This window comes from Podarcis liolepis (assembly GCF_965112155.1).
Source record: "Podarcis liolepis genome assembly, chromosome: 13".
In the NCBI taxonomy this organism is placed as follows: domain Eukaryota; kingdom Metazoa; phylum Chordata; class Lepidosauria; order Squamata; family Lacertidae; genus Podarcis; species Podarcis liolepis.
The window spans coordinates 852,984-876,850 of NC_139573.1; the positions used below are offsets into that span (position 1 = coordinate 852,984).

At 56.5% G+C, this 23,867-nt stretch overlaps 2 protein-coding genes across 6 annotated transcripts; both read left to right on the forward strand.

The window, feature by feature from the left end:
- The first annotated feature begins 1,934 nt into the window (after positions 1-1,934).
- On the forward strand, positions 1,935-22,390 carry LOC310692091 (E3 ubiquitin-protein ligase TRIM56-like). Of its 4 annotated transcripts, none has more exons than XR_014518658.1 (3): positions 1,957-2,065; positions 3,511-6,440; positions 6,505-7,100. XR_014518658.1 is itself a non-coding variant. In XM_083472615.1 (2 exons), the coding sequence occupies exon 2, from the start codon at positions 3,542-3,544 to the stop codon at positions 5,651-5,653; it is 2,112 nt and encodes a 703-aa protein (XP_083328741.1). In that variant the 5' UTR covers positions 1,935-2,065; positions 3,511-3,541; the 3' UTR covers positions 5,654-7,100. The 4 variants fall into 4 exon arrangements, 1 of the variants encoding a protein (XP_083328741.1); XR_014518659.1 differs by lacking the exon at positions 6,505-7,100 and adding an exon at positions 22,243-22,390 and having other exon boundaries at positions 1,962-2,065; positions 3,511-5,751; XR_014518660.1 differs by having other exon boundaries at positions 1,962-2,065; positions 3,511-6,166; positions 6,981-7,100.
- On the forward strand, positions 18,327-22,390 carry LOC310692087 (E3 ubiquitin-protein ligase TRIM56-like). 2 transcript variants are annotated; one of them, XM_083472609.1, is made up of 3 exons: positions 18,327-18,453; positions 19,903-21,154; positions 21,209-22,390. In XM_083472609.1, exons 2-3 carry the CDS (start codon positions 19,934-19,936, stop codon positions 22,151-22,153), a joined length of 2,166 nt encoding a protein of 721 aa, XP_083328735.1. In that variant the 5' UTR covers positions 18,327-18,453; positions 19,903-19,933; the 3' UTR covers positions 22,154-22,390. The 2 variants fall into 2 exon arrangements, with proteins under 2 accessions (XP_083328735.1, XP_083328734.1); XM_083472608.1 differs by having other exon boundaries at positions 19,903-22,390.
- Positions 22,391-23,867: the final 1,477 nt, after the last annotated feature.

Below are 23,867 nucleotides of genomic sequence, written 5' to 3' on the forward strand. Positions count from 1 at the left end.
GAGACTCTTGAGAGTCCCATGGACTGCAAGGAGATCAAACCTCTCCATTCTGAAGGAAATCAGCCCTGAGTGCTCCCTGGAAGGACAGATCCTGAAGCTGAGGCTCCAGTACTTTGGCCACCTCCTGAGAAGAGAAGACTCCCTGGAAAAGACCCTGATGTTGGGAAAGATGGAGGGCACAAGGAGAAGGGGACGACAGAGGACGAGATGGTGGGACACTGTTCTCGAAGGAACCAGCATGAGTCTGACCAAACTGCGGGAGGCAGTGGAAGACAGGAGGGCCTGGCGTGCTCTGGTCCAGGGGGTCACGAAGAGTCGGACCCGTCTAAACGACTCAACAACACATATATATTTATATACATGCAGGAGCAAATAAGACTGTTGGTGCGCATTTTTTTTAAAAAAAAAGTTAACTGCCTCCCCATACGGCAAGCCACCTTGAGCATTGTTTTAACTGTGGAAAGGCGCATACAAATAAAATGATGATGCTAAAATGGTGCCCACCAGAAAAAAGTGCTGCTGTGCCAAAGTGAAGAACCCAGCCATGTTGCCTGAAACATCCCTGCGTGCAGGTCAGGATTAGGCCTCCAAGGCCTTGTGTGACACACACCTGCGGAGGTCGTCTCTTGGTTGGCACACAGTCACGCGCTGGACAAGAACCATAGAATTGCAGTAACCTAAGCAAGACCACCTACCTCTCACCTTCCTTCGAGCTTCAGCAAGACTAACGCCATCTTGTTGCTGGCCAACACCATGGTCACATGCTATTCTCACAGTAATTGTGCTGAAACGCAGGCTGAAAAGGGGACAGAGAAAGAGCAAACCACAAAGGGGTGTGTAAAGGGAAGTTTTGTGAGCATGCAAGGGCACAGAATAAACAAAGGGGAAGCAAGAGGAAATGCCCAGGTTAGCTGAAGTGTGCAAACATCCGCCTTTGCGGTTAAAGCTGGTGGTAGGACTGTATCCCGGGTGGTTAGCTGGTGTGTCTAAACGATACGATAGCTATAAAAACGGTGTACAACAAAGATCGGGGTTCAGCCTCCGACTGCTTTCTTGGTCGCTTGCTGTAACCTTTCCTGCTCCTGCAAGAAATAAAACTTTGCGTTTTATTCTTTGGTGCTGTTCTTCGGAGCTGCTGAGTAAAGGACTAGGCTGTGCAGGGGACCTTAAGGTAAAGGTAAAGGGACCCCTGACCATTAGGTCCAGTCATGGCCACTCTGGGGTTTCGGTGCTCATCTCGCTTTACTGGCCGAGGGAGCCGGCGTACAGCTTCCGGGTCATGTGGCCAGCAGGACTAAGCCGCTTCTGGTGAACCAGAGCAGCACACGGAAACGCCACTTACCTTCCCGCCGGAGTGGTACCTATTTATCTACTTGCACTTTGACGTGCTTTCAAACTGCTAGGTTGGCAGGAGCAGGGACCGAGCAACGGGAGCTCACCCCGTCACAGCGATTCGAACCGCCAACCTTCCGATCAACAAGTCCAAGAAGCTCAGTGGTTTAACCCACAGCGCCACCCGCGTCCCTGCAGGGGACCTTAGGGGAGTCAAAAGGGAACCCGCGGGTCATCTAGTCCAACCCCTGCAATGCATGAATCACAGCTGGACGGGTCCCTCTTTTGGCCTGACCCAGCTGCTGTCCTCGGTTCTTGCGTCCACGAAGGAAACAGAGAGCTCTCCAACAGGGGGGCGGGAAGCGGGGCGGCCCCAGGAGGGCACACTTTGCCAAGACCCGCTTGCGCTAACTCCTCGGGGGGTGGTCCAGCCTGGATGCCCCAAGAGGAGACGGGCTGCGAGGCTCAAAGGGAGCGAGGAGAGCCGAGGGGAGCAGGCGGGCCAGATGCCCCCTCTCCGCGCCCGAGTGGAGCCATCCCCGAGCCCCCCCCCCCGCCACCCCCTTGTCGCAACCTCCCAGACCCGCGACGCCTCGCCTTGCGGGAATCCTCCGCCCCCTGGGGGCCGGGCCAGGCGTCAGATTCGCTTTCGCTTTCGTGCAGTGACGCTCCCCGCCCCACATCTCGGGGGCGACCTCCCGGGGAGGACCCCCAGCCCAGCTGCCGCTCCGAGGTAGGGGCTCCTTCGTGGGCGGACGGGCAAGCTGCCAGCCAGTCGGGAGTCGCCCCCCAGATAGGGGGTTCGGGGGTGAACTTTGGCCCGGAGACCTTCGGGGACCTTAGGGTCCGCCGGGGTGGGTCGGGGGGCGGTCCTTCTCTCCCTGGATCCCGGGGAAGGGGAGGTCATGCTGGTCGCAAGGGCCTCGATGAGAGCTGGGCAAGGGCGCCCCCGCCGGCGCCAGGAGTCTCCTGGGAACCCAGGAGTCCTGCCCCCTAACCCCCACTCCCGTTGGACGTGTTGTAAAAACCAGGGGTCGCCTGTGAGGCTCAACACACGGAGAGTGGCGCTTTCAACCCCGTGTGTGGGTTTCCCCGTGTTTGTGGCTGTGCGCTCCTGTGCGCGCCTTCCTACCTAGCGCACTAACGGACGTGCGCTTCTTGTACAGAGCCTCGCTTTCCTTACATCAGGCGCAAGGGCTCCTTCTCCTGCCTCCCGGGGACACCCCGATCCGGGGAGCCCCCTCTCACCCCAGCCTCCTAGCGGGAGGAAAGGGGGGAGCCCCAGCAGGGCTCTCCAGGTGTTGCTGGACTCCCGCTCCCTCCCTGGAGAACACTGGCCTTGCAGGGAGTTCAAAAGACCAGCCATATCTGGTGTTTGCAGAACTTTTGTCCCGAGAGGACTGGACAAAGTCAGGGAGAAGGGAGGGTGCCCTTGGCTCCGAGCCACAATACAGACTCTGCTGTGCCTTAGGGAATGGTGATTCACTAAGACGTGATCCAGATCCAGAAACCGAGTAGAAACTGCTCCTACTGTCAGAAAGTTCTTCCTGATGTTTACGCTGCAATGTCCTTTCTTGTAACTGAACTCAGGCTTGCTTCATTTCCCATGTGGCAGCCCTTGAGATCTTTGAAGATAGCTACCATATCTCCTCTCAGTCTCCTCTTCTCCCGGCTAAACATAGCCAGGTCCATCAACTGCTCCTCATCAGGCTTAGTTTCCAGACCTTTGATCATCTTGGCAGCCCTTCTCTGCATACCTTCCAGCTTGTCAATACAGTTGTACCTCGGGTTACAGACGCTTCAGGTTACGCACTCCGCTAACCCAGAACTAGCACCTTGGGTTAAGAACTTTGCTTCAGGATGAGAACAGAAATTGTGCTCTGGTGGCACAGCTGCAGTGGGAGGCCCCATTAGCTAAAGTGGTGCTTCAGGTTAAGAACAGTTTCAGGTTAAGAACGGACCTGCAGAATGATTTAAGTATTTAACCCGAGGTACCACTGTATCCTCCTTAAATTGTGCTGCCCTGGACTTCTGATGATGCCGCCTGGAATCACATTCGTCTTTTTTTGCTGCTGCATCACAGCGTTGACTCATATTGTGGTTTACTAAAACCGCTGGATCCTTTTCACAGTGCTCTCTCTCTCTCTCTCTCTCCCCCCCTCTCTCTCTCCCTTCAAGGCAACCTCCCTGCAGCAGGGACCACCCCACCATGGCGGCCAAGGCCCCGTCCCTCTCCGAAGCCCTCACCAGCGGCTTCCTGACCTGCACCATCTGCCTGGAGCGCCTCCGCCGCCCCAAGATCCTGCCCTGCCTGCACAGCTACTGCCAGGAGTGCCTGCGGAAGTTGGCAGGAGGCCGGAAGGAGCTGCAGTGCCCCGAGTGCCGTGAGCGGGTGGCCCTCCCACAGGGGGGCGTGGGTGCTCTCCGGACCAACTTCTTCATCAACGGCCTGCTGGACCTGGTCCGCCCCACGGGGGAGGCAGAGCCCACCTGCAGCCTCTGCCCGCTCATCGGCCAGGAGACCGGCCGGCTGGCCGTCTCCCGCTGCCTGGACTGCGCTGACGACATGTGCCGGGACTGCGCCAGCGGGCACCGCTGCTCCCGCCTCACCCACCTCCACCGCGTGGTGGCCATGGAGGACTACCTCTCAGGGGAGCACGACGAGGAGATCCGGAAGCGCCAGGCGCTGCAGTGCAAGGAGCACACGGGCGAGGAGCTGCGCTTCTTCTGCACGCCTTGCGCCATCGTCCTCTGCCGGGAGTGCCGGCTGGGGGCCCACCTCCAGCACCCTTGCCTGCCCCTGGCTGAGGCGGCCCAGGCCCGTCGGCCGGTCATCGTGGAGCTCCTGGCCGGGGTGGAGGGGACGGTGCGGGTCATCCGGGCGGGGAGGGCCAGCCTGGAGAGGGAGGCTGCGCAGCTGCAGGTGCGCGAGGCTAGCATCCGGGATGCGGTGGAGCAGGCGTGCTCGCGGGCGGTGCAGCGGCTGCTGGCGCAGCAGGAGGAGGTCCTGGCCCAGCTGGCGGACTACGTGAGGGAGCGGCAGAAGGCCTGCCAGGCCCTCTGCTCCGATCTGGAGTTCCAAGAGCAGGTGGCCTCCAGCACCGTGGCCTTTGCCCAGAAGGTGCTGAGTCTGGGGAGGGAGGTGGAGATCGTCTCCCTGGAGCAGGTCATCTGTGAGCGTCTCAGGCATCTGCAGGGCTTCTCCTGGGAGCCGCTGGCCACCCGCCTGCCTTGCCTGGAGGTCGACACTGAGATCGAGGGCAGCGGCCCTTGCCTGTTCCACCTGGAGTTCCGGGAGGAGAGCCCCACTGGAGTGCCGGAGGGCCCCAAGGAGGAGACCACAAAAGGGGCAAAGAAAGAGACCCGCCTGCCCTGCCTGGAGGTCAACGCTGAGATCCCCACGAGAGTGCCTGAGGGCCCCCAAGAGGCAGCCACAAAAGGGGCAAAGAAGAAGAGGAGGAAGCAACAGCAGCAAGAGCAGCCTGCCAAGGAGGAATCCCCTGTGCCTCCTCCCAAGGTCCCAGAAGCCCCCCTTATGACACCCAAGCCTCTCTTCTCGTGTAGCTTCTGGGTCAAGACCCCCAGTGACAAGAAGCGTCCTCAGGTCACAGGGCTCTGCCCCTCTGGCTCTGGAGAGCTGCTGGTGGCCGATGAGCAAAACCAGAAGCTGAAGCGCTTCTCCCTACAAGGGGAGTTCAAGGGCACTGTCCCCGTCCCCAGTGGCGTGGCCCCGGTCAGCGTGGCCACCGTGGGCAGCAAGGTGGCCTTCACAGCCGGCTCCTGCCTCTACCTCCTGAACGGTGAAGGAGGCCTGGTGTGGCAGAAGGCCCTGCGAAGGGGGCAGGCCAGCCATGCCGTGGTGGGTCTGGGGGTAGACCGTATGGCAGTGTGTGTGGCTGGGCAGTTGGAGGTGTACGACCTGGAGGGGCGGCTGCTGGAGAAGATTGTGCCCGAGGGAAGTGGGGAGAGGTGCCTCGTCTTCCTGGCCAACCACAAGGACGGCTTTGTAGGCTCCGACTGGTACCGCCGCAGCGTGATCCTGTTCACCAGGACGGGGCAGCTGGTGGCCGAGTGCTCTGAGGAGCAGCTGGGCGAGTGCCAGCCGGGGGCCGTTTGTGCCGATGCCACGGGCATCATCTACGTGGTCTTGAGGGAGCTGAACAAGGTGGTGGCCTTCTCCCCCAGGGGGAAGGAGTTGGGGGCGTTCCTCACTGCTGAGAACAGCATCGACCGACCGCGAGTGGTCACGGTGGCTAGGGAGGGGCGCTTTGTCGTGGCTCTGAGCAACGGCACCATCCACATCTTCCGGATCAGGTATTAGGGCATGTGAAACAGAGGAAGGGCAGGGTGTGTGTGCGTGTGTGTGTTGAAAGCTGTATGTCCCAGAGTTAATGACCCAAGGCAGACTGGTGTGCCATGGTAGCACAAGGTGAGCAATGGTGTGTGTAGGAGAGTAAAAGCAGCAGTTCCTCCCGCCTGCCCTCCTGTCTGGATTGGGTCGGCTCCCAGAGTTGTGCTTTACTTACCTGGGGTTGTTGTTCCCAAGGGCAGCCACTAGAGGGCAATGTGGAAATGATAGAACCTGGCATAGATCATCAAACTGCCAAAGTTTATGTTCTCCCGCGTAAATCAGGGCATGAAAATGTCCAGAGGATGTGAGGAATGATAATGCTGCTTTTTTCACAAAAAATACAGCTAGATATCGGCAACAGCTAGATATCGGCAGGCAGCAGCAGAGACCTGCTTACACTTATATTTAGACCAGCTTGCGGTCAGGATGCTCTTAAATGGGACGGCTTGCGGCTGGAATACGGTTTTTTGTATACTTCAGCAGGTATAGAACTTGTTTACACCTGTTAGTAGTCAGGATGTGGCTTTATCTCTTGAGTCAATGTGTGAAAGCATAGAAGTAAAGGTAAAGGGACCCCTGACCATTAGGTCCAGTCGTGGCCGACTCTGGGGTTGTGGCGCTCATCTCGCTTTATTGGTGGTTTAACCCACAGCGCCACCCGTGTCCCCAAAAGCATAGAAAGCATGGACCAATTAAGGAGAAAGGTAAACAGGAGGGGTGGTCCTCGAAATCAGAGTGATGGGAGATGTCAACAAAGGCAGGAAATTAGTAGGGAAATTAGGTGGTCGTGATGGGCTGTAAACCTTGCAGTACCCAGCCAGTGGGGAGACGAGGGAGGGAACCTGCGCTTCAGGAATAGGGAAGATAAGCTTATGCTTTGTCAGTTTTGGGTGTGCCTGCTTTGGACAACTGCTCTTGCAAGGACATATTGTATTCAACAAACTCTCTGCTTTTTCACCAATTTTATTCAGATTAAGGGATGAAGGGTCTTAGGAGCCACTTTTTAAAAACGTCTGACAGAGGAGGACCCCTCTGACAAGATGGTGGGCACCATAACCTTTCCAAAGTGCCTTTTCTGCTCTCAGGAGGAAACTCGGGTCTTGGCCAGGTGTTCTGCAAAAGGGTGGCAGAATCCGTTACGCAGGAGGGCTCTCGGATTTGGCCTGCTGGTGTGGCCAGCTTCCAGCTGCTAAATGGGGCATAACACAGCACAACAGAGTGTGTGTAATTGGAGCGCGAATCTGAGAGTGTGGGGCAGGATATTAAGCCTGAACGTTATATTCACTTGGACCCCAAGGAGACCATCACTGAGTGGGGATCCCGTCTGTGCCTTCCGGAACAATCTGACAGAAGAACATGCTTTGTGATCACCATCCATCTCTGTTTTTCTATGAATATCATTCAATAATAAAACAAACGTGTATATTTGCATCTTTGCAAGAGAGGACAATTGTATATGAGCTGAAATAAAGAGTCTGGATAAAAAACTTCCTGCAGTTCTGAGATTTTTGTCCTGGGATGCTTTCAGATGGGAACTTAATATGTAAAAGGGCCACAGAAACATCCTGTATGAGAGACATAAACTCCACAGCAAACAGCTGCCTGGGAAAACCCCCCCCCCCATTTTTGAACATGCAGAGACTCCACTGGGAGCAGCCAGAGAGTCTGGGAGCAGGAGCTCACCTGTTCAGAAATGGGGAGGAATCTCTCCATACAACATATTGGAAACAACAATGAGCAGATATTTGTTTCATTCATTAATTTAGCACCCCAAAGTAATTTACAATGTATTATAACAACTAAATGAATTGCAAATATGGAAACTCTTCATATATATATATGTGTGTGTGTGTGTGTGTGTGTGTGTGTGTGTGTGTGTGTGAACAGTTTCAAACAACAATGTCTAAAATCAGTCTGATTCCACTGCTGATACCAGCTGGAATTGTTGCAGGAATTTATGTATAGGTTGGGGTGGGGGTTGCCCCTCCAGCAGATATCATGCACTATCAAAATCAGCACAATCACTTTTGTGACTTGTCCCCACAAAACACTTCATCAAAGTTTCTTTCTGCAGGAATCGTAGCCAGGATCCTGGAGGAGACTGCGGCCCCTGAAAGAAATATTCTGCCCCAACCCAAGTGGGAGTCTGTAAGCCGCCCCCAGGAGACTCTGGGCTGCTGTTGCTTCGATACAGCCTGAGGAGAAGGCTGTTGATGGTTCCTAGTGTTGCAGGAATTTATGTATAGGTTGGGGGGGGGGGTTGCCCCTCCAGCAGATATCCTGCACCTGCAGCCCACTACCAAAACCAGCACAATCACTTTTGTGATTTGTCCCCACAAAAGACTTCATCACAGTTTCTTCCTATCTATTCAAAGGGCCTTTGCTGCACGATACCAAATGTAAGAATTCACTGATCAATGCATCTGTGTACTGGCTCACTGGGAAAACTTCAGAAATTCCTATAGACAGGTGAGCTCAGCTCCTCAGCAGCCCCTCTGCCTGAGTGATAACCCCTGGCCTCCTGATACCTGAATGCCAGACAGGTAGCCATTCCAGAAATAACAAACCCAGATGAAGACAAAAGGGTGGGATGAACTGGGAAACAGAGAAATGTGAATATCTCTTTTCTTACACTTGATGGGTGTTTGGTAGAGGGCAAGGGGAACCATGGGGCAGGGTCCAGGATGCTCAGATTACGGCCACCAGACCTCCCCTTTCATGATGTAACCGTGATGTATGAGTGATGTATTAGTATGTTTCCAAGCACAATTCAAAGTGTTGGTGTTGACCTTTAAAGCCCTAAATGGCCCAGTATACCTGAAGGAGCTTCTCCACCCACATCGTTCTGCTCGGACACTGAGGTCCAGGGCCGAGGGCCTTCTGGTGGTTCCCTCATTGTGAGAAGCCAAGCTACAGGGAAGCAGGCAGAGGGCCTTCTCAGTAGTGGCGCCTGCTCTGTGGAACACCCTCCCACCAGATGCCAAAGAGATAAATAACTGCCAAACTTTTAGAAGACATCTGAAAGCAGCCCTGTTTAGGGAAGCGTTTAATGTTTAATAGGTTATTGTATTCCCAGGGGAACTGAAGGAGGCGGTGGTGCATCCGCTCTTAAAGAAAACATCATTAGATCCCTTAGATCTGTCCAATTACCACCCGGTTTCGAATCTTCCATTCCTGGGTAAGGTGATTGAGAGAGTGGTTGCTGAACAGCTTGGTAGGTTTCTGGATGAAACATCGGCTCTGGATCCATTCCAGTCTGGCTTCCGCGCTGGTCATGGGACCGAGACGGCTCTGGTCGCCCTAACAGATGATCTCCGCAGGCAGCTGAATCGAGGCGGGTCGGGGCTGCTGATTCTTCTAGATCTGTCAGCAACTTTCGACATGGTCGATCACGAACTTCTGGACCACCGCCTTGCTGACGTGGGGATCCAGGGCACAGTCCTTCAATGGCTGCGCTCGTTTCTCTCTGGTCGGGGACAGAGGGTAGCGCTTGGGGGGGTATTGTCATTGCGCCACTCCTTGGTGTGTGGAGTGCCTCAGGGTGCGATTCTCTCCCCGATGCTTTTTAACATCTTTATGTGCCCCCTCACCCAGCTTGTCCGGAGTTTTGGGCTGGGCTGCCATCAGTATGCTGATGACACCTGTCAGAGCTGCTTGAAGATCCTAGCTCACAGAGGATCACGCTAGCCAGCGGTCATTAAGTAAAAGTCTTTATTGAATTACAGTTTCCATTCTCACGCTGCTGCGCGCAACTCTACGCCTAGTAGCTAGGTCGGCGAAGCTCCGTCTGAGTCTCCGCCCTGTGTGCACCAACTTAATATCCTAGCCTTGCTCCACCTTTTCCTCCTGACTGTCCTCCTCTGGGTCCCTCTACCCCCCGGGGCTTCTTCCTTCCGGGATTCTTCTGACGCTGACCCAGACCCTCCTGCCTCCTTGCGCCGGGCTTTAGGACCTGGCTCTCTTTCGGGGCTGCTTACTGCGCCGCCTTCCTCTGCATTTGAACTTGGCGCGCGCGCCCAACCTTCCACTTTCCTCTCAACCGTTTCTTCGCTCCCCGATGGAGGTGTGGCCATCCCCGACTCATGTCCTCCCTCCTGTGGAGGTGTGGCCACTCCTGACTCATGTCCTCCCTCCTGTGGTGAGCTGCCAGCGCTTCCCCCCTGGCTCCCTTCCTCTTCCCTGCTTCCTGGCGGTGACGCTGGTCCCGATTTCCAGCTGCTCCCCCCTGAGTCCTCTCTGGCTCTGTCTTCCTGGGGTGCCCCCCTAGACTCCCCCCTTGCCCTCGCCACTGGTGCTCCTTTCTGTGAATCCTCTGATTCACTGGAAAGACTAGGAGATCTCGGGTCGTCGTCGTCACTCATCTTTTCTTCTGCCTCCTCCCCTTCGCTCTCTGTTTCCTCCCTTGCCCGTGCTTCTGCTCCTAAACCCCTGACATCCATCCCCCCCTCGAAGCCCCCCATTCCCCCCTCCCCTCCTTCCGGTGCTGGAGCTGGGGGCTGCTGTTGCAAAGGGACGAACGTCGGGTATCGGTCGCTTCCCGTGGCAGGCCTCCATCTGAAGTCTCCCGGGTCTTCCTCCCCGCTCTCGTCGACGACAGTCACCTCCGCTTCCATCTCTGTGCCGCCGTGCTCGAAACCAGGGTCGTCCCCGAAAACGTCCATGTCCGTCTCTCCCTCACTTCCTCCTGTCGGTGTTGCTCGTCCTGGGCCTTCCAGCCACCGTCTGCGCCACTGCTCCTCTGGCCTATCGTCCCACCAATACGAGGGTTCTGATGCAGATCCCGAGGGTGACCCCTCCGGGGAACGGACGTCTTGTGTCGGGTCCTCGTCCGAGTCGAACCCCCGGAAAGTGCTGGCCGAAAGTGTGGGCGTGAAAAGCCAGTCGTCAAAATATTCTGCTGGCATAGGTCTATGGGGAAAGAGGGCATGAAACTCGTCTTTGAGGAGAGGTTCGTCCAAGGCGTAGCCCGGCACCCAGCTGTTCGCACTGGCCGGGGTGCCCTCCTTGGCGAGAAAGTATTCTACCCCCTCTTCCCCCCATCTGGAGTCCAAAATCTCAGTGACTTCGTTGATGCGCTCCTTCTGTGCCACTTCCGCGTGCCCTGTTCTGTCTCTGACCGGACTCGGCGCTGTTCCGGGTTCCTGGAACCTGTGCGGTGCCTTGTAGGGAGTGAGCACCGATCTGTGGAATACCGGATGCATTCTGGAACCCTCCGGAAGTGCCAGTCTGAAAGCTACCGGGTTGACCTGCTCTTCGACTTGGTAGGGCCCCAGTTGCTTATGCCCTAGTTTCTTCTTGGCCAACGACCTGGCCGGCACTGCGTGGGCTGCTAACCAAACCCAGTCTCCCACGTGGAGCTCTTCTCCAACCCTTCTGTGCTTGTCTGCTTGTACCTTGTATGCGTGCTTGGCCAGCTCCAGGTGGCGCCTCAGCTGATCGTGGACCTCCTGCAGCTCCGACGCGAACGCATCTGCTGTCTGCGGCTCCCCCTCCCCCATTCTTTCCAGTCCCGGGAAGGTTCTGGGGTGCCTCCCGTTGTTGGCGAAGAACGGCGTGACCCCCGTGGACACGTGCTTCGTGTTGTTGTAGGCGAACTCGGCAAGCGGTAGGTAATCCACCCACGTCGCAGGCTGTTGATTTGCATAACATCTCAGGTACTGCTGCATGATGGCATTGACCCGCTCCGCTTGCCCGTTGGTCTGCGGGTGTCTCGCCGACGCCAGGTTGATCTTGACGTTCAGGAAGCCCATCAGCTTCTGCCAGAAATTCGAGATGAACTGCCGCCCCCGGTCGGACAGAATAGACCGTGGCAGACCGTGAACCTTGAACACGTGGTCTATGAACAGTTTGGCGGTTTGCTCCGCCGTGGCCACCTTCGCACACGGAATGAAATGCGCCATCTTGGAAAACAGGTCCACCACCACCAGCACTGCCGTCTTGCCCCTTGAGCTGGGCAGATCCGTGACAAAGTCCAGGGCCACTCTCTCCCATGGTTCGAACGGGGTTTGCAGCGGTTCCAACAGTCCGGCCGGCTGTTTGTGCACTGGTTTGGCCCTCTGGCAGGTGTCGCACCTCGCCACGTAGTCTGCGACCTCCCCTCTCATTCCAGGCCACCAGAAATCCCTGGCTACTAATTCCACCGTCTTCTCCTTGCCAAAGTGCCCGGCCGTGGGCGCGTCGTGCAGCTGCTGCAGCACCTTGGCTCGAAGTTCGTCTCCCGGCACGTAGATGGCCCCTTTTCGGATGAGCAATCCATCTCGTAGCCGGAAACCGTCGGCCGCTGCCTTGCCCCTTTGCACCTCTGCCATCTTTGCTTGTGCGAAGGAGTCCTCCTGCAACGCACGTCGCACCGCCTCTAGGTCCACGGTCGCCGCGGCGCACGCCCACACTGCTGGTGCGAAGATGTGCATGGCGGCCGCTGGTGTTGCGTCCTCCAGATACTGTGGCTTACGGGAGAGAGCGTCTGCCATGATGTTGGTGTCCCCCGGGACATACTCTATTTGGAAGTCGAAGTTTGCAAAGAACTCAGCCCAACGTATCTGCCTCTGGTTCAGGAACTGTGCCGTGCGCCAGTGCTCTAGATTCTTGTGGTCCGTGCAAACCTGCACCGTGTGCTTGGCGCCGATCAGAAAGTGCCTCCACGCCTTGAACGCTGCGTGAATGGCCAGCAACTCCCTGTCCCAGATGGTGTAGTTCTGTTCGGACTTGCTGAGCTTCCTGGAGTAAAACGCTCCCGGTCGCCACACCCCCTGCGGGTCTTTCTGCAACAGGACCGCCCCCACGGCTCTGTCCGAGGCGTCTGTCTCCACCCTCATCGGCTTGCTGGGGTTGACATGAAGCAGCTGCTCTTCCGACGCGAAGAGACGCTTGAGTGCCTGAAAGGACTGCTCCGCCTGCGCTGTCCAAACGAACTTCTTCTTCTTGGAGCTAAGCGTGTCAGTGATGGCCGCTGTCTGCATCGCGAAGCCCTTGATAAACTTGCGATAGAAGTTCGCAAAGCCGACAAACCGTTGGACCTCCTTCCGGTTGCGCGGACTCTTCCAATCCAACACCGCTCGAACCTTGGCGCTGTCCATGGCGAGCCCCTTGTCAGACAGCTTGTAGCCCAGAAAATCCACCTCCGGCACGTCAAATTGGCACTTCTCCAGCTTGGCGTGGAGCCTATGTTGCTTTAGCCTGCTCAGCACTTCCTTGACGTGTCCGTCATGCTCCTGCTGCGACTCCGAAAAGATCAGGATGTCATCTAAGAAACAGACGCACGTCTTGTAGAGAAGTCCCGCCAACACGTGATGCATAAACGCTTGAAAAACGTGGGAGCCATTTTGCAATCCAAAAGGCATAACTCTATATTCGTAGGTCCCCAGTGGCGTGAACATGGCTGTCTTCCACTCATCTCCTTCCCGCATGCGAATGAGGTTGTACGCCCCCCGCAGGTCCAACTTGGTGAACACTCTGCCCTTCCGTACCTTTGCGAGGAGGTCGTCAATACGGGGCATGGGGAAGTCCGATGGCCTAGTCAGACTGTTCAAAATCCTGTAATCCACTACCAGTCTTTTCTGGGGCGTGTCCCGCTTCTTAACAAAGAATACGGGACTGCCCCCCACTGCCCTGGACTCCCGGATGAAGCCGCGTTGCAAATTATGGTCAATGAACTCTTTGAGTTCCTGCAGTTCGTCCTCTGACATGGAATACAGTTTCCCTTTAGGCAGCGCCGCCCCCGGCAGCAGGTCAATTTTGCAGTCATATGGTCTGTGAGGGGGTAGCCTGTCTGCCTCCTTCTCGCAGAAAACTTCCAAAAATTCAGCGTACTTGTGTGGAATCGCTTGCAGCGTGCCTAGCAGCAGCTGTGACTCCTCTTCCTCTCCTTCCTGCCTGGGCACGATGCAGTGTTCAGCACAAAAGGAAGAGCCGAAGGTCAGCTGCCTCTGGTACCAAGCCATCGCTGGGCTGTGCTTGTCCAGCCAACTCATGCCCAATACAATGGGCGTGTCAGATAGTCGAGTGACGTTGAAGCTGATGATTTCTCTGTGATTCCCAAGTCGCATCACCATTGGTGGCGTCTGCTTCACCACTTGCCCCCCGAGCAGCTCCCTGCCATCCACCGTGACAACCTGCAGGGGCAGTGTGGCCGGCAGCAACTGCACAGCGTGCCTGTCGACAAAGTCCTGCCCTATAAAGTCCGCATTGCTGCCTGAGTCAATGGTGATTGGCACGTCCATGGTGATTCCATTGGGCAGTTGGAGAGACGCTGTGAGCCTCACTACTGGTTTGGGCGGGAGGGGGTTCACGGGCTGTAAAATCGCTGGGGACTGCGTCACTAACACGTCTGGCTGGGCCCCAGTGCCTCTTCCTCCAGCCAGACAGCCTCGTTTCCCTGCTGTGGTCCTCCTTGCTGTGTTGCTGCAGTCACCATTGCTGAGGCTGCAGTGAGCTTGTGGGGCCTCTGGGGACACTCTTTCGCCATATGCCCTGGCTCCTCACAGACGTAACACTTCCTGTTCCCTCTAGGAGGCTTCGCTTTCACTGCTGCTGGTGCTAGGGCTCTGGTTGCTGACTGAGCCCTTGCACCTCCCACCTCCATAGGTTCGGCTCCTCCTCCTGGCGAAGGCGTGGATTGCGCCCGCGCTGCTTCCCTGGGAAAGAAGGAGGGGCTCCCGGCTGGTTCGCGCCCTCCACGCCCTTCGTCCCTGTTCCACGGACGTCCTTCCAGCCTCACCCCCACTGCCAGTGCCCTCTGAACGACCTCCTGGGTGGTTCGGGGTCTCTCCCCCCTGGCGATCTCATCTTTAATCGAGTTATGCAGCCCCTCCCAAAAGAGGTCTCTTACAGGAGCCGAATCTCTGTCCCATTCCAGGGCACTGACCAAGGCGAAAAAGCGGGCATGGTACTGCCTGACGCTGGCCCTCCCTTGTCTCAGCCCATGCACCTCCTTCCGTGCAAGATCCACGTCAATACTTGATAAAAAACACCCATCCATCGCTTTAATAAAGGCATCTGCATTCTGTAGCGCCGGATCCTTATCTCTCCATAAATTGCGTAGCCATGCTCTCGCATCCCCATGCAGATGGGACATGATGAACCCCACTCTCTCTTGTTCATCTCTAAAGTCTTTATGCAGCAGTTGCAGTGCGCACAGTACGTCGGCTCTAAAGTTGGGATACTGTTGCAGGTTCCCATCGAAGTGAGAGACCAGCCCGCCTGTCCGTCTCGCCAACCCAATGCCCTCCTGCCGGGGTGTCTGCTTTGTCAGCACGTCTAACCTGACCTGGAGATCCCTGCAGGCTGCGGCTGCTTCCTCCTCCCTCTTCCTGGATGCTAGAGCCTCGGCGTTCAGTTGTGCCACCGCGTTTCTGAGTTCCTCTATCTGCTGCTCAGCCGTCATGTCGTCTGCCGTTCGTGAGCTTGCTAGTAGGCACCTGTGTCTCTCCCCTCCTCGAGGCTGTAGATGCCCACAAACTGAGACGGAGCTTACTGTCAGAGCTGCTTGAAGATCCTAGCTCACAGAGGATCACGCTAGCCAGCGGTCATTAAGTAAAAGTCTTTATTGAATTACAGTTTCCATTCTCACGCTGCTGCGCGCAACTCTACGCCTAGTAGCTAGGTCGGCGAAGCTCCGTCTGAGTCTCCGCCCTGTGTGCACCAACTTAATATCCTAGCCTTGCTCCACCTTTTCCTCCTGACTGTCCTCCTCTGGGTCCCTCTACCCCCCGGGGCTTCTTCCTTCCGGGATTCTTCTGACGCTGACCCAGACCCTCCTGCCTCCTTGCGCCGGGCTTTAGGACCTGGCTCTCTTTCGGGGCTGCTTACTGCGCCGCCTTCCTCTGCATTTGAACTTGGCGCGCGCGCCCAACCTTCCACTTTCCTCTCAACCGTTTCTTCGCTCCCCGATGGAGGTGTGGCCATCCCCGACTCATGTCCTCCCTCCTGTGGAGGTGTGGCCACTCCTGACTCATGTCCTCCCTCCTGTGGTGAGCTGCCAGCGCTTCCCCCCTGGCTCCCTTCCTCTTCCCTGCTTCCTGGCGGTGACGCTGGTCCCGATTTCCAGCTGCTCCCCCCTGAGTCCTCTCTGGCTCTGTCTTCCTGGGGTGCCCCCCTAGACTCCCCCCTTGCCCTCGCCACTGGTGCTCCTTTCTGTGAATCCTCTGATTCACTGGAAAGACTAGGAGATCTCGGGTCGTCGTCGTCACTCATCTTTTCTTCTGCCTCCTCCCCTTCGCTCTCTGTTTCCTCCCTTGCCCGTGCTTCTGCTCCTAAACCCCTGACAACACCCAACTCTATCTGTTGATGGATGGCCATCCTGACTCGGCCCCAGACACACTGACCAGATGTTTGGAAGCTGTGGCTGGATGGTTACGTGGGAGCCGGTTCAAGTTAAATCCTTCGAAGACAGAGGTCCTCCAGCTGGGGCGGGACGATATGGGATTGAGGGGGCAACTCCCATCTCTCGCGGGGGTGCAATTAGTGCCAGCACCGTCCGTTAAGAGTTTGGGTGTAATCTTCGATACCTCCCTCTCTATGGAGGCGCAGTTTACAGCTATAACAAAGGCGGCATTTTTTCATCTCCGCCAAGCTAAGCAGTTGGCCCCTTATCTCTCTCGCCCTGACCTAGCCACTGTGATCCACGCGACGGTCACCTCCAGACTGGATTATTGTAACTCGCTCTACGTGGGGCTGCCCTTGAGACTGACCCAGAAACTCCAGCAGGTGCAGAATGCCACGGCGAGACTCCTTATGGGGTCTTCGTTGTGAGATCACATTCATCTGGTGCTTTTCCAGCTGCACTGGCTCCCAGTGGAGTACAGGATCAGGTTTAAGGTGCTGGTTTTAACCTTTAAAGCCCTATACGGCCTAGGACCCTCATACCTACGGGACAGCCTCTCCTGGTATGCCCCACAGAGGAACCTACGGTCTGCAAATAAAAACATCCTGAAGGTCCCAGGCCACAGAGAGGTTAGGCTGGCCTCAACTAGAGCCAGGGCCTTCTCGGCCGCGGCTCCAATCTGGTGGAACGTTCTGTCACAAGAGACTAGGGCCCTGCGGGACTTGACATCTTTCCGCAGGGCCTGCAAGACAGAGCTGTTCCACCAGGCCTTTGGTCAGGGCGCAGCCTGACCCCCTCCTCTGGCAATCTGCACAGAATTTTGCTTAATGGTTGCCATCAATTTGATTTTAATTAATTTTTATAATGAAAGGTTTTTAGAATGTTGGATTATTTTAATTGTTGTTAGCCGCCCTGAGCCCAGCTTCGGCTGGGGAGGGCGGGATATAAATAAATTTTATTATTATTATTATTATTATTATTATTATTATTATTAATTCATTTGTAAGCAAGAAGGGACACAGTCGAGGACCCCCCCCCCTTCAACCTAGGAACAAATCTGGCTTTGGGCATTTTATTGCCATTCCCTTGGTATAACAGGCTACCTTGCCTTGTAACCACGTCTTGTTTAATCATTATGCCTATGCTATACATAGTTCCAGTCGCTACTTTCCACACAATCACATGCCTGTGGTTTATTCCCCCCCCCCATTTTATTTCATGCCTGCTTTTGCAGATGTGGGAAGCTGATTTTGGGCACCCATCTCTCTCGGGAGATAATGGAGGAGTGCGCCTTCAGGGGTGAAGCCAAACTGTCAGAAGGTTGCAGCATCTGCTGGGGCTGTAGACACTGATACATGAGATGAGTTTTGATTGCAGCAGGGGCAGATGAGGGCGTCCAGTTACACTGATGCAGATGGACCACCGCATTTCTTCTCTCTGCGCTCCCCTTAAGTCGTCATTTCCACTCCCCACCCCCAAAATATTGAGGCTAAAATGCCTTTTTATTTATGCTTTGCGCATATATATTTATATACAGGCAGGGGCAAATAAGACTGTTGGTGTACATTACAAAAATAATAATTGGTAACTGCCTCCCCATACGGTTAGCCGCCTTGAGCATTGTTTTAAGTCTTCATTTCCACTCCACCACCCCAAAAAATATTGTGGCTAAAATGTCTTTTTATTTAAGCTGTGCACATATATATATAAAAAGCAGAGACATCACCTTGCCAACAAAGGTCCGTATAGTTCAAGCTCTGGTTTTCCCAGTAGTGATGTATGGAAGTGAGAGCTGGACCATAAAGAAGGCTGATGGCCGAAGAATGGATGCTTTTGAATTCTGGTGCTGGAGGAGACTCTTGAGAGTCCCATGGACTGCAAGAAGATCAAACCTTAAGGAAATCAGCCCTGAGTGCTCACTGGAAGGAGATAACTTAGATAACTCCTCGGGGGGTGGTCCAGCTTGGATGCCCCAAGAGGAGACGGGCTGCGAGGCTCAAAGGGAGCGAGGAGAGCCGAGACCTTCCATTGCGGAACCAGCTCGGAGCCCCCCGCGACCCCCTTGTCGCAACCTCCCAGCCCCGCTGCGCCTTGCGCAGAGGTGCCCAAACTTTTCTCAAAGAGAGCCAGATTTGATGAAGTGAACATGCGTGAGGGCCGACCAAAGCTTTCTTTACGGTTTTACCCCAATGTTGTTGAACTTTTTTGTTGATTCAAGTTGTTGAGCTTTTAGGCGGGGTTTTACCCCAGTAAATAAACTAGGTGCCGTATTAAACCTTTGGACTTTGAACATACCTGCCCTTGCGGAATCCTCCGCCCCCTGGGAACCGAACCTAGCACCAGATTCGCTTTCGCTTTCGTGCAGTGCCGCTCCCCGCCCCACGTCTCGGGGGCGACCTCCGGGGGAAGGGCAAGCGGGGAGGACCCCCAGCCCAGCTGCCGCTCCGAGGTAGGGGCTCCTTCGCGGGTGGGCGGACAAGCTGCCAGCCAGTCGGGAGTCGCCCCCCAGATATGGGGTTCGGGCGGCGGCCTTTGGCCCGGAGACCTTCGGAGGGTTAGGGTACGCCGGGGTGGGTCGGGGGGCGGTCCTTCTCTCCCTGGATCCCGGGGAAGGGGAGGTCATGCTGGTCGCAAGGGCCTCGATGAGAGCTGGGCAAGGGCGCCCCCGCCGGGGCCAGGAGTCTCCTGGAAACACAGGAGTCCTGCCCCCTAACCCCCACTCCCGTTGGACGTGTTGTAAAAACCAGGGGTCGCCTGTGAGGCTCAACCCCCGGAGAGTGGCGCTTTCAACCCCGTGTGTGGGTTTCCCCGTGTTTGTGGCTGTGCGCTCCTGTGCGCGCCTTCCTACCTAGCGCACTTACAGACGTGCGTTTCTTGTACAGAGCCTCGGCTTCCTTACATCAGGCGCAAGGGCTCCTTCTCCTGCCTCCCGGGGACACCCCGATCCGGGGAGCCCCCTCTCACCCCAGCCTCCTAGCGGGAGGAAAGGGGGGAGCCCCAGCAGGGCTCTCCAGGTGTTGCTGGACTCCCGCTCCCTCCCTGGAGAACACTGGCCTTGCAGGGAGTTCAAACATCCAGCCATATCTGGTGTTTGCAGAACTTTTGTCCCAAGAGGACTGGACAAAGTCAGGGAGGAGGGAAGGTGTCCTTGGCTCCGAGCCACAATACAGACTCTGCTGTGCCTTAGGGAATGGTGATCCGCTCCACTGTCAAACTGCTCCTACTGTCAGAAAGTTCTTCCTGATGTTTACGCTGCAATGTCCTTTCTTGTAACTGAACTCCTTTGTAACTGAACTCAGGCTTGCTTCATTTCCCATGTGGCAGCCCTTGAGATATTTGAAGATAGCTACCATATCTCCGCTCAGTCTCCTCTTTTCCATGTCCCTCAACCGCTTCTCATCAGGCTTGGTTTCTAGACCTTTGATCATCTTGGCAGCCCTTCTCTGCATACCTCCCAGCTTGTCAATACAGTTGTACCTCGGGTTACAGACGCTTCAGGTTACGCACTCCGCTAACCCAGAAATAGCACCTTGGGTTAAGAACTTTGCTTCAGGATGAGAACAGAAATTGTGCTCTGGTGGCACAGCAGCAGTGGGAGGCCCCATTAGCTAAAGTGGTGCTTCAGGTTAAGAACAGTTTCAGGTTAAGAACGGACCTGCAGAACGATTTAAGTATTTAACCCGAGGTACCACTGTATCCTCCTTAAATTGTGCTGCCCTGGACTTCTGATGATGCCGCCTAAAATCACATTCGTCTTTTTTTGCTGCTGCATCACAGCGTTGACTCATATTGTGGTTTACTAAAACCCCTGGATCCTTTTCACAGTGCGCTCTCTCTCTGTCTCTCTCTCTCTCTCTCTCTCTCTCTCTCTCTCTCTCTCTCTCTCCCTCCCTTCAAGGCAACCTCCCTGCAGCAGGGACCACCCCACCATGGCTGCCAAGGCCCCGTCCCTCTCCGAAGCCCTCACCAGCGGCTTCCTGACCTGCAACATCTGCCTGGAGCGCCTCCGCCGCCCCAAGATCCTGCCCTGCCTGCACAGCTACTGCCAGGAGTGCCTGCGGAAGTTGGCAGGAGGCCGGAAGGAGATTCAGTGCCCCGAGTGCCGTGAGCGGGTGGCCCTCCCAGAGGGGGGCGTGGGTGCTCTCCGGACCAACTTCTTCATCAACGGCCTGCTGGACCTGGTCCGCCCCACGGGGGAGGCAGAGCCCACCTGCAGCCTCTGCCCGCTCATTGGCCAGGAGACCGGCCGGCCGGCCGTCTCCCGCTGCCTGGACTGCGCTGACGACATGTGCCGGGACTGCGCCAGCGGGCACCGCTGCTCCCGCCTCACCCACCTCCACCGCGTGGTGGCCATGGAGGACTACCTCTCCGGGGAGCACGACGAGGAGATCCGGAAGCGCCAGGCGCTGCAGTGCAAGGAGCACACGGGCGAGGAGCTGCGCTTCTTCTGCACGCCTTGCGCCGCCGTCCTCTGCCGGGAGTGCCGGCTGGGGGCCCACCTCCAGCACCCTTGCCTGCCCCTGGCTGCGGCGGCCCAGGCCCGCCGGCCGGTCATCGTGGAGCTCCTGGCCGGGGTGGAGGAGACGGTGCAGGTCATCCGGGCGGGGAGGGCCAGCCTGGAGAGGGAGGCTGCGCAGCTGCAGGGGCGCGAGGCTAGCATCCGGGATGCGGTGGAGCAGGCGTGCTCGCGGGCGGTGCAGCGGCTGCTGGCGCAGCAGGAGGAGGTCCTGGCCCAGCTGGCGGACTACGTGAGGGAGCGGCAGAAGGCCTGCCAGGCCCTCTGCTCCGATCTGGAGTTCCAAGAGCAGGTGGCCTCCAGCACCGTGGCCTTTGCCCAGAAGGTGCTGAGTCTGGGGAGGGAGGTGGAGATCATCTCCCTGGAGCAGGTCATCTGTGAGCGTCTCAGGCATCTGCAGGGCTTCTCCTGGGAGCCGCTGGCCACCCGCCTGCCCTGCCTGGAGGTCAACGCTGAGATTGAGGGCAGCAGCCCCCGCCTGTTCCACCTGGAGTTCCGGGAGGAGAGCCCCACTGGAGTGCCGGAGGGCCCCAAGGAGGAGGCCACAAAAGGGGCCAAGAAGAAGACCCACCTGCCCTGCCTGGAGGTCAACGCTGAGATCCCCACTGGAGTGCCGGAGGGCCCCAAGGAGGAGGCCACAAATGGGGCCAAGAAGAAGACCCACCTGCCAGAGGGCCCCAAGGAGGAGGCCACAAAAGGGGCGAAGAAGAAGAGGAGGAAGCAACAGCAGCAAGTGCCGCCTGCCAAGGCGGGATCCCAGATAACCACCCTCATCCTCAGGGGCTGCCAGCAAGCCGTAGCCCCTGTGCCTCCTCCCAAGGTCCCAGGAACCCCCCTTCTGACACCCAAGCCTCTCTTCTCGTGTAGCTTCTGCGTCAAGATCCCCAGCGACCAGAAGTGCCCCCTGGTCACAGGTCTCTGCCCCTTTGGCTCTGGAGAGCTGCTGGTGGCCGACAATCAAAACCAGAATCTGAAGCGCTTCTCCCTGAAGGGGGAGTTCAAGGGCACTGTCCCCGTCCCCAGTGGCGTGGCCCCAGTCAGCTTGGCCACCGTGGGCAGCAAGGTGGCCTTCACGGCTGGCTCCTGCCTCTACCTCCTGAACGGTGAAGGTGGCCTGGTATGGCAGAAGGCCCTGGGGCAGGGGCAGGCCAACCATGCAGTGGCAGCACTGGGGGGAGACCGTGTGGCAGTGTGCGTGGCTGGGCAGTTGGAGGTGTACGACCTGGAGGGGCGGCTGCTGGAGAAGATTGTGCCTGAGGACAGTGCAGAGAGGTGCCTTGTCTTCCTGGCCAACCACAAGGACGGCTTTGTAGGCTCCGACTGGTACCACCGCAGCGTGGTCCTGTTCACCAGGACGGGGCAGCTGGTGGCCGAGTGCTCTGAGGAGCAGCTGGGCGAGTGCCAGCCGGGGGCCGTTTGTGCCGACATCATGGGCATCATTTACGTGGTCTTGCGGGAGCTGAACGAGGTGGTGGCCTTCTCCCCCAGTGGGAAGAAGTTGGGGGCGTTCCTCACTGCTGAGAACAGCATCGACCGACCGCGGGTGGTCACAGTGGCTAGGGAGGGGCGCTTTGCCGTGGCTCTGAGCAACGGCACCATCCACATCTTCCGGATCAGGTATCAGGGCAAATGAGCCAGAGGAAGGGCAAGGGAGGGGGGTTAAAAGCTGTATGTCCCAGAGTTAATGACCCAAGGCAGACTGGTGTTGCCATGGTCACACAGGGTGAGCAATGGTGTGTGTAGGAGACTAAAAGCATGGCTTTACTTTGTATCTCTTTTGTGATCACCATTCCTCTCTTTCCCCCCTATAAATATCATTCAATAATAACACAAACGTGTATATTTGCATCTTTGCAAGAGAGGACAATTGTATATGAGCTGAAATAAAGAGTCTGGATAAAAAACTTCCAGCAGTTCTGATATTTTTGTCCTGGGATGCTTTCAGGTGGGAACTTAATATGTAAAAGAGCCAGTGTGGTGTAGTGGTTAAGAGCGGTAGTTTCGTAATCTGGGGAACCGGGTTCGCGTCTCCGCTCCTCCACATGCAGCTGCTGGGTGACCTTGGGCCAGTCACACTTCTCTGAAGTCTCTCAGCCCCACTCACCTCACAGAGTGTTTGTTGTGGGGGAGGAAGGGAAAGGAGAATGTTAGCCGCTTTGAGACTCCTTTGGGTAGTGATAAAGCGGGATATCAAATCCAAACTCTTCTTCTTCTTCTTCTAAAAGGGCCACAGAAACATCCTGTATGAGAAGCATAAACTCCACAGCAAACAGCTGCCTGGGAACCCCCTCCCCCCATTTCTGAACATGCAGAAACTCCACTGGGAGCAGCCAGAGAGTCTGGGAGCAGGAGCTCACCTGTTCAGAAATGGGGCGGAATCTCACCATACAGCATATTGGAAACAACAATGAGCAGATATTTGTTTCATTCATTCATTTGGCACCCCAAAGCGATTTACAATATATTATAACAACTAAATGAATTGCAAATATGGAAACTCTTCTTATATATATGAGAACAGCTTCAAACAACAATGCGTAAAATCAGTCGGATTCCAATGCTGATACTGGCTGGAATTGTTGCAGGAATATATGGATAGGTGGTGGGGGGGTTGCCCCTCCAGCAGATATCCTGGGGTCAGCCTCTTTTCTTTTTGGCCTTAGGCCGGCCCCCGGCCATTGTTCTCCCTGGCTGAGGGCGGGTCAAAGGCCAGCTGAAACAGGTGGGTGGCACCCGCCCAGGTGAGCCTTGCTCGGTGCCACAAACCGGGCCCACCTGTGGGGAAGGGAGGGCGGATATTGCGGACACATGCGCTAAACCCTGTCTGTGGTGCCTATCCCTTTCCCCAAATGATGAGACAAGAGACCAGAGTATGGGTTCAAATTGGCCACAACTATATTGAACTTCAGAAATGGGAAACTTGGCACAGGCCTTGGCAGGTAACCCTCTCAGCCCGCCTGGCTGAGGATATGCAGGCAGATGAGGCCCAGTGAGAGGGGACTGCAAAGCGCAAACGTACACAGCATGCCCTTCCACTGACCTTGTCCAGGGAGTTTGACCTACATGCCACCGCTCTAGGGCCAGGGACTCCCGGTTTTTGCCCTTCAATGGGCCCTGCACGCGCCGCCGCATGGGGAGGGAGCATGAATGCATCCCCCCAACTTGATGTTAGACTAAAGGCTACCTTGCCAAGGCCTAAAACCGCCACTCAAGGCCCTAAGGGGCCTCGCCGCCAAGTCCCACAACCGAGGACCAATCAAACCCCGCAATCTAGCCGGTCCCAAAGGGCTCGTCACAAGTCGTGGAGCCAGAAGTCATTGCCCAGTGGGGTCAGTGCACCCCGTCCC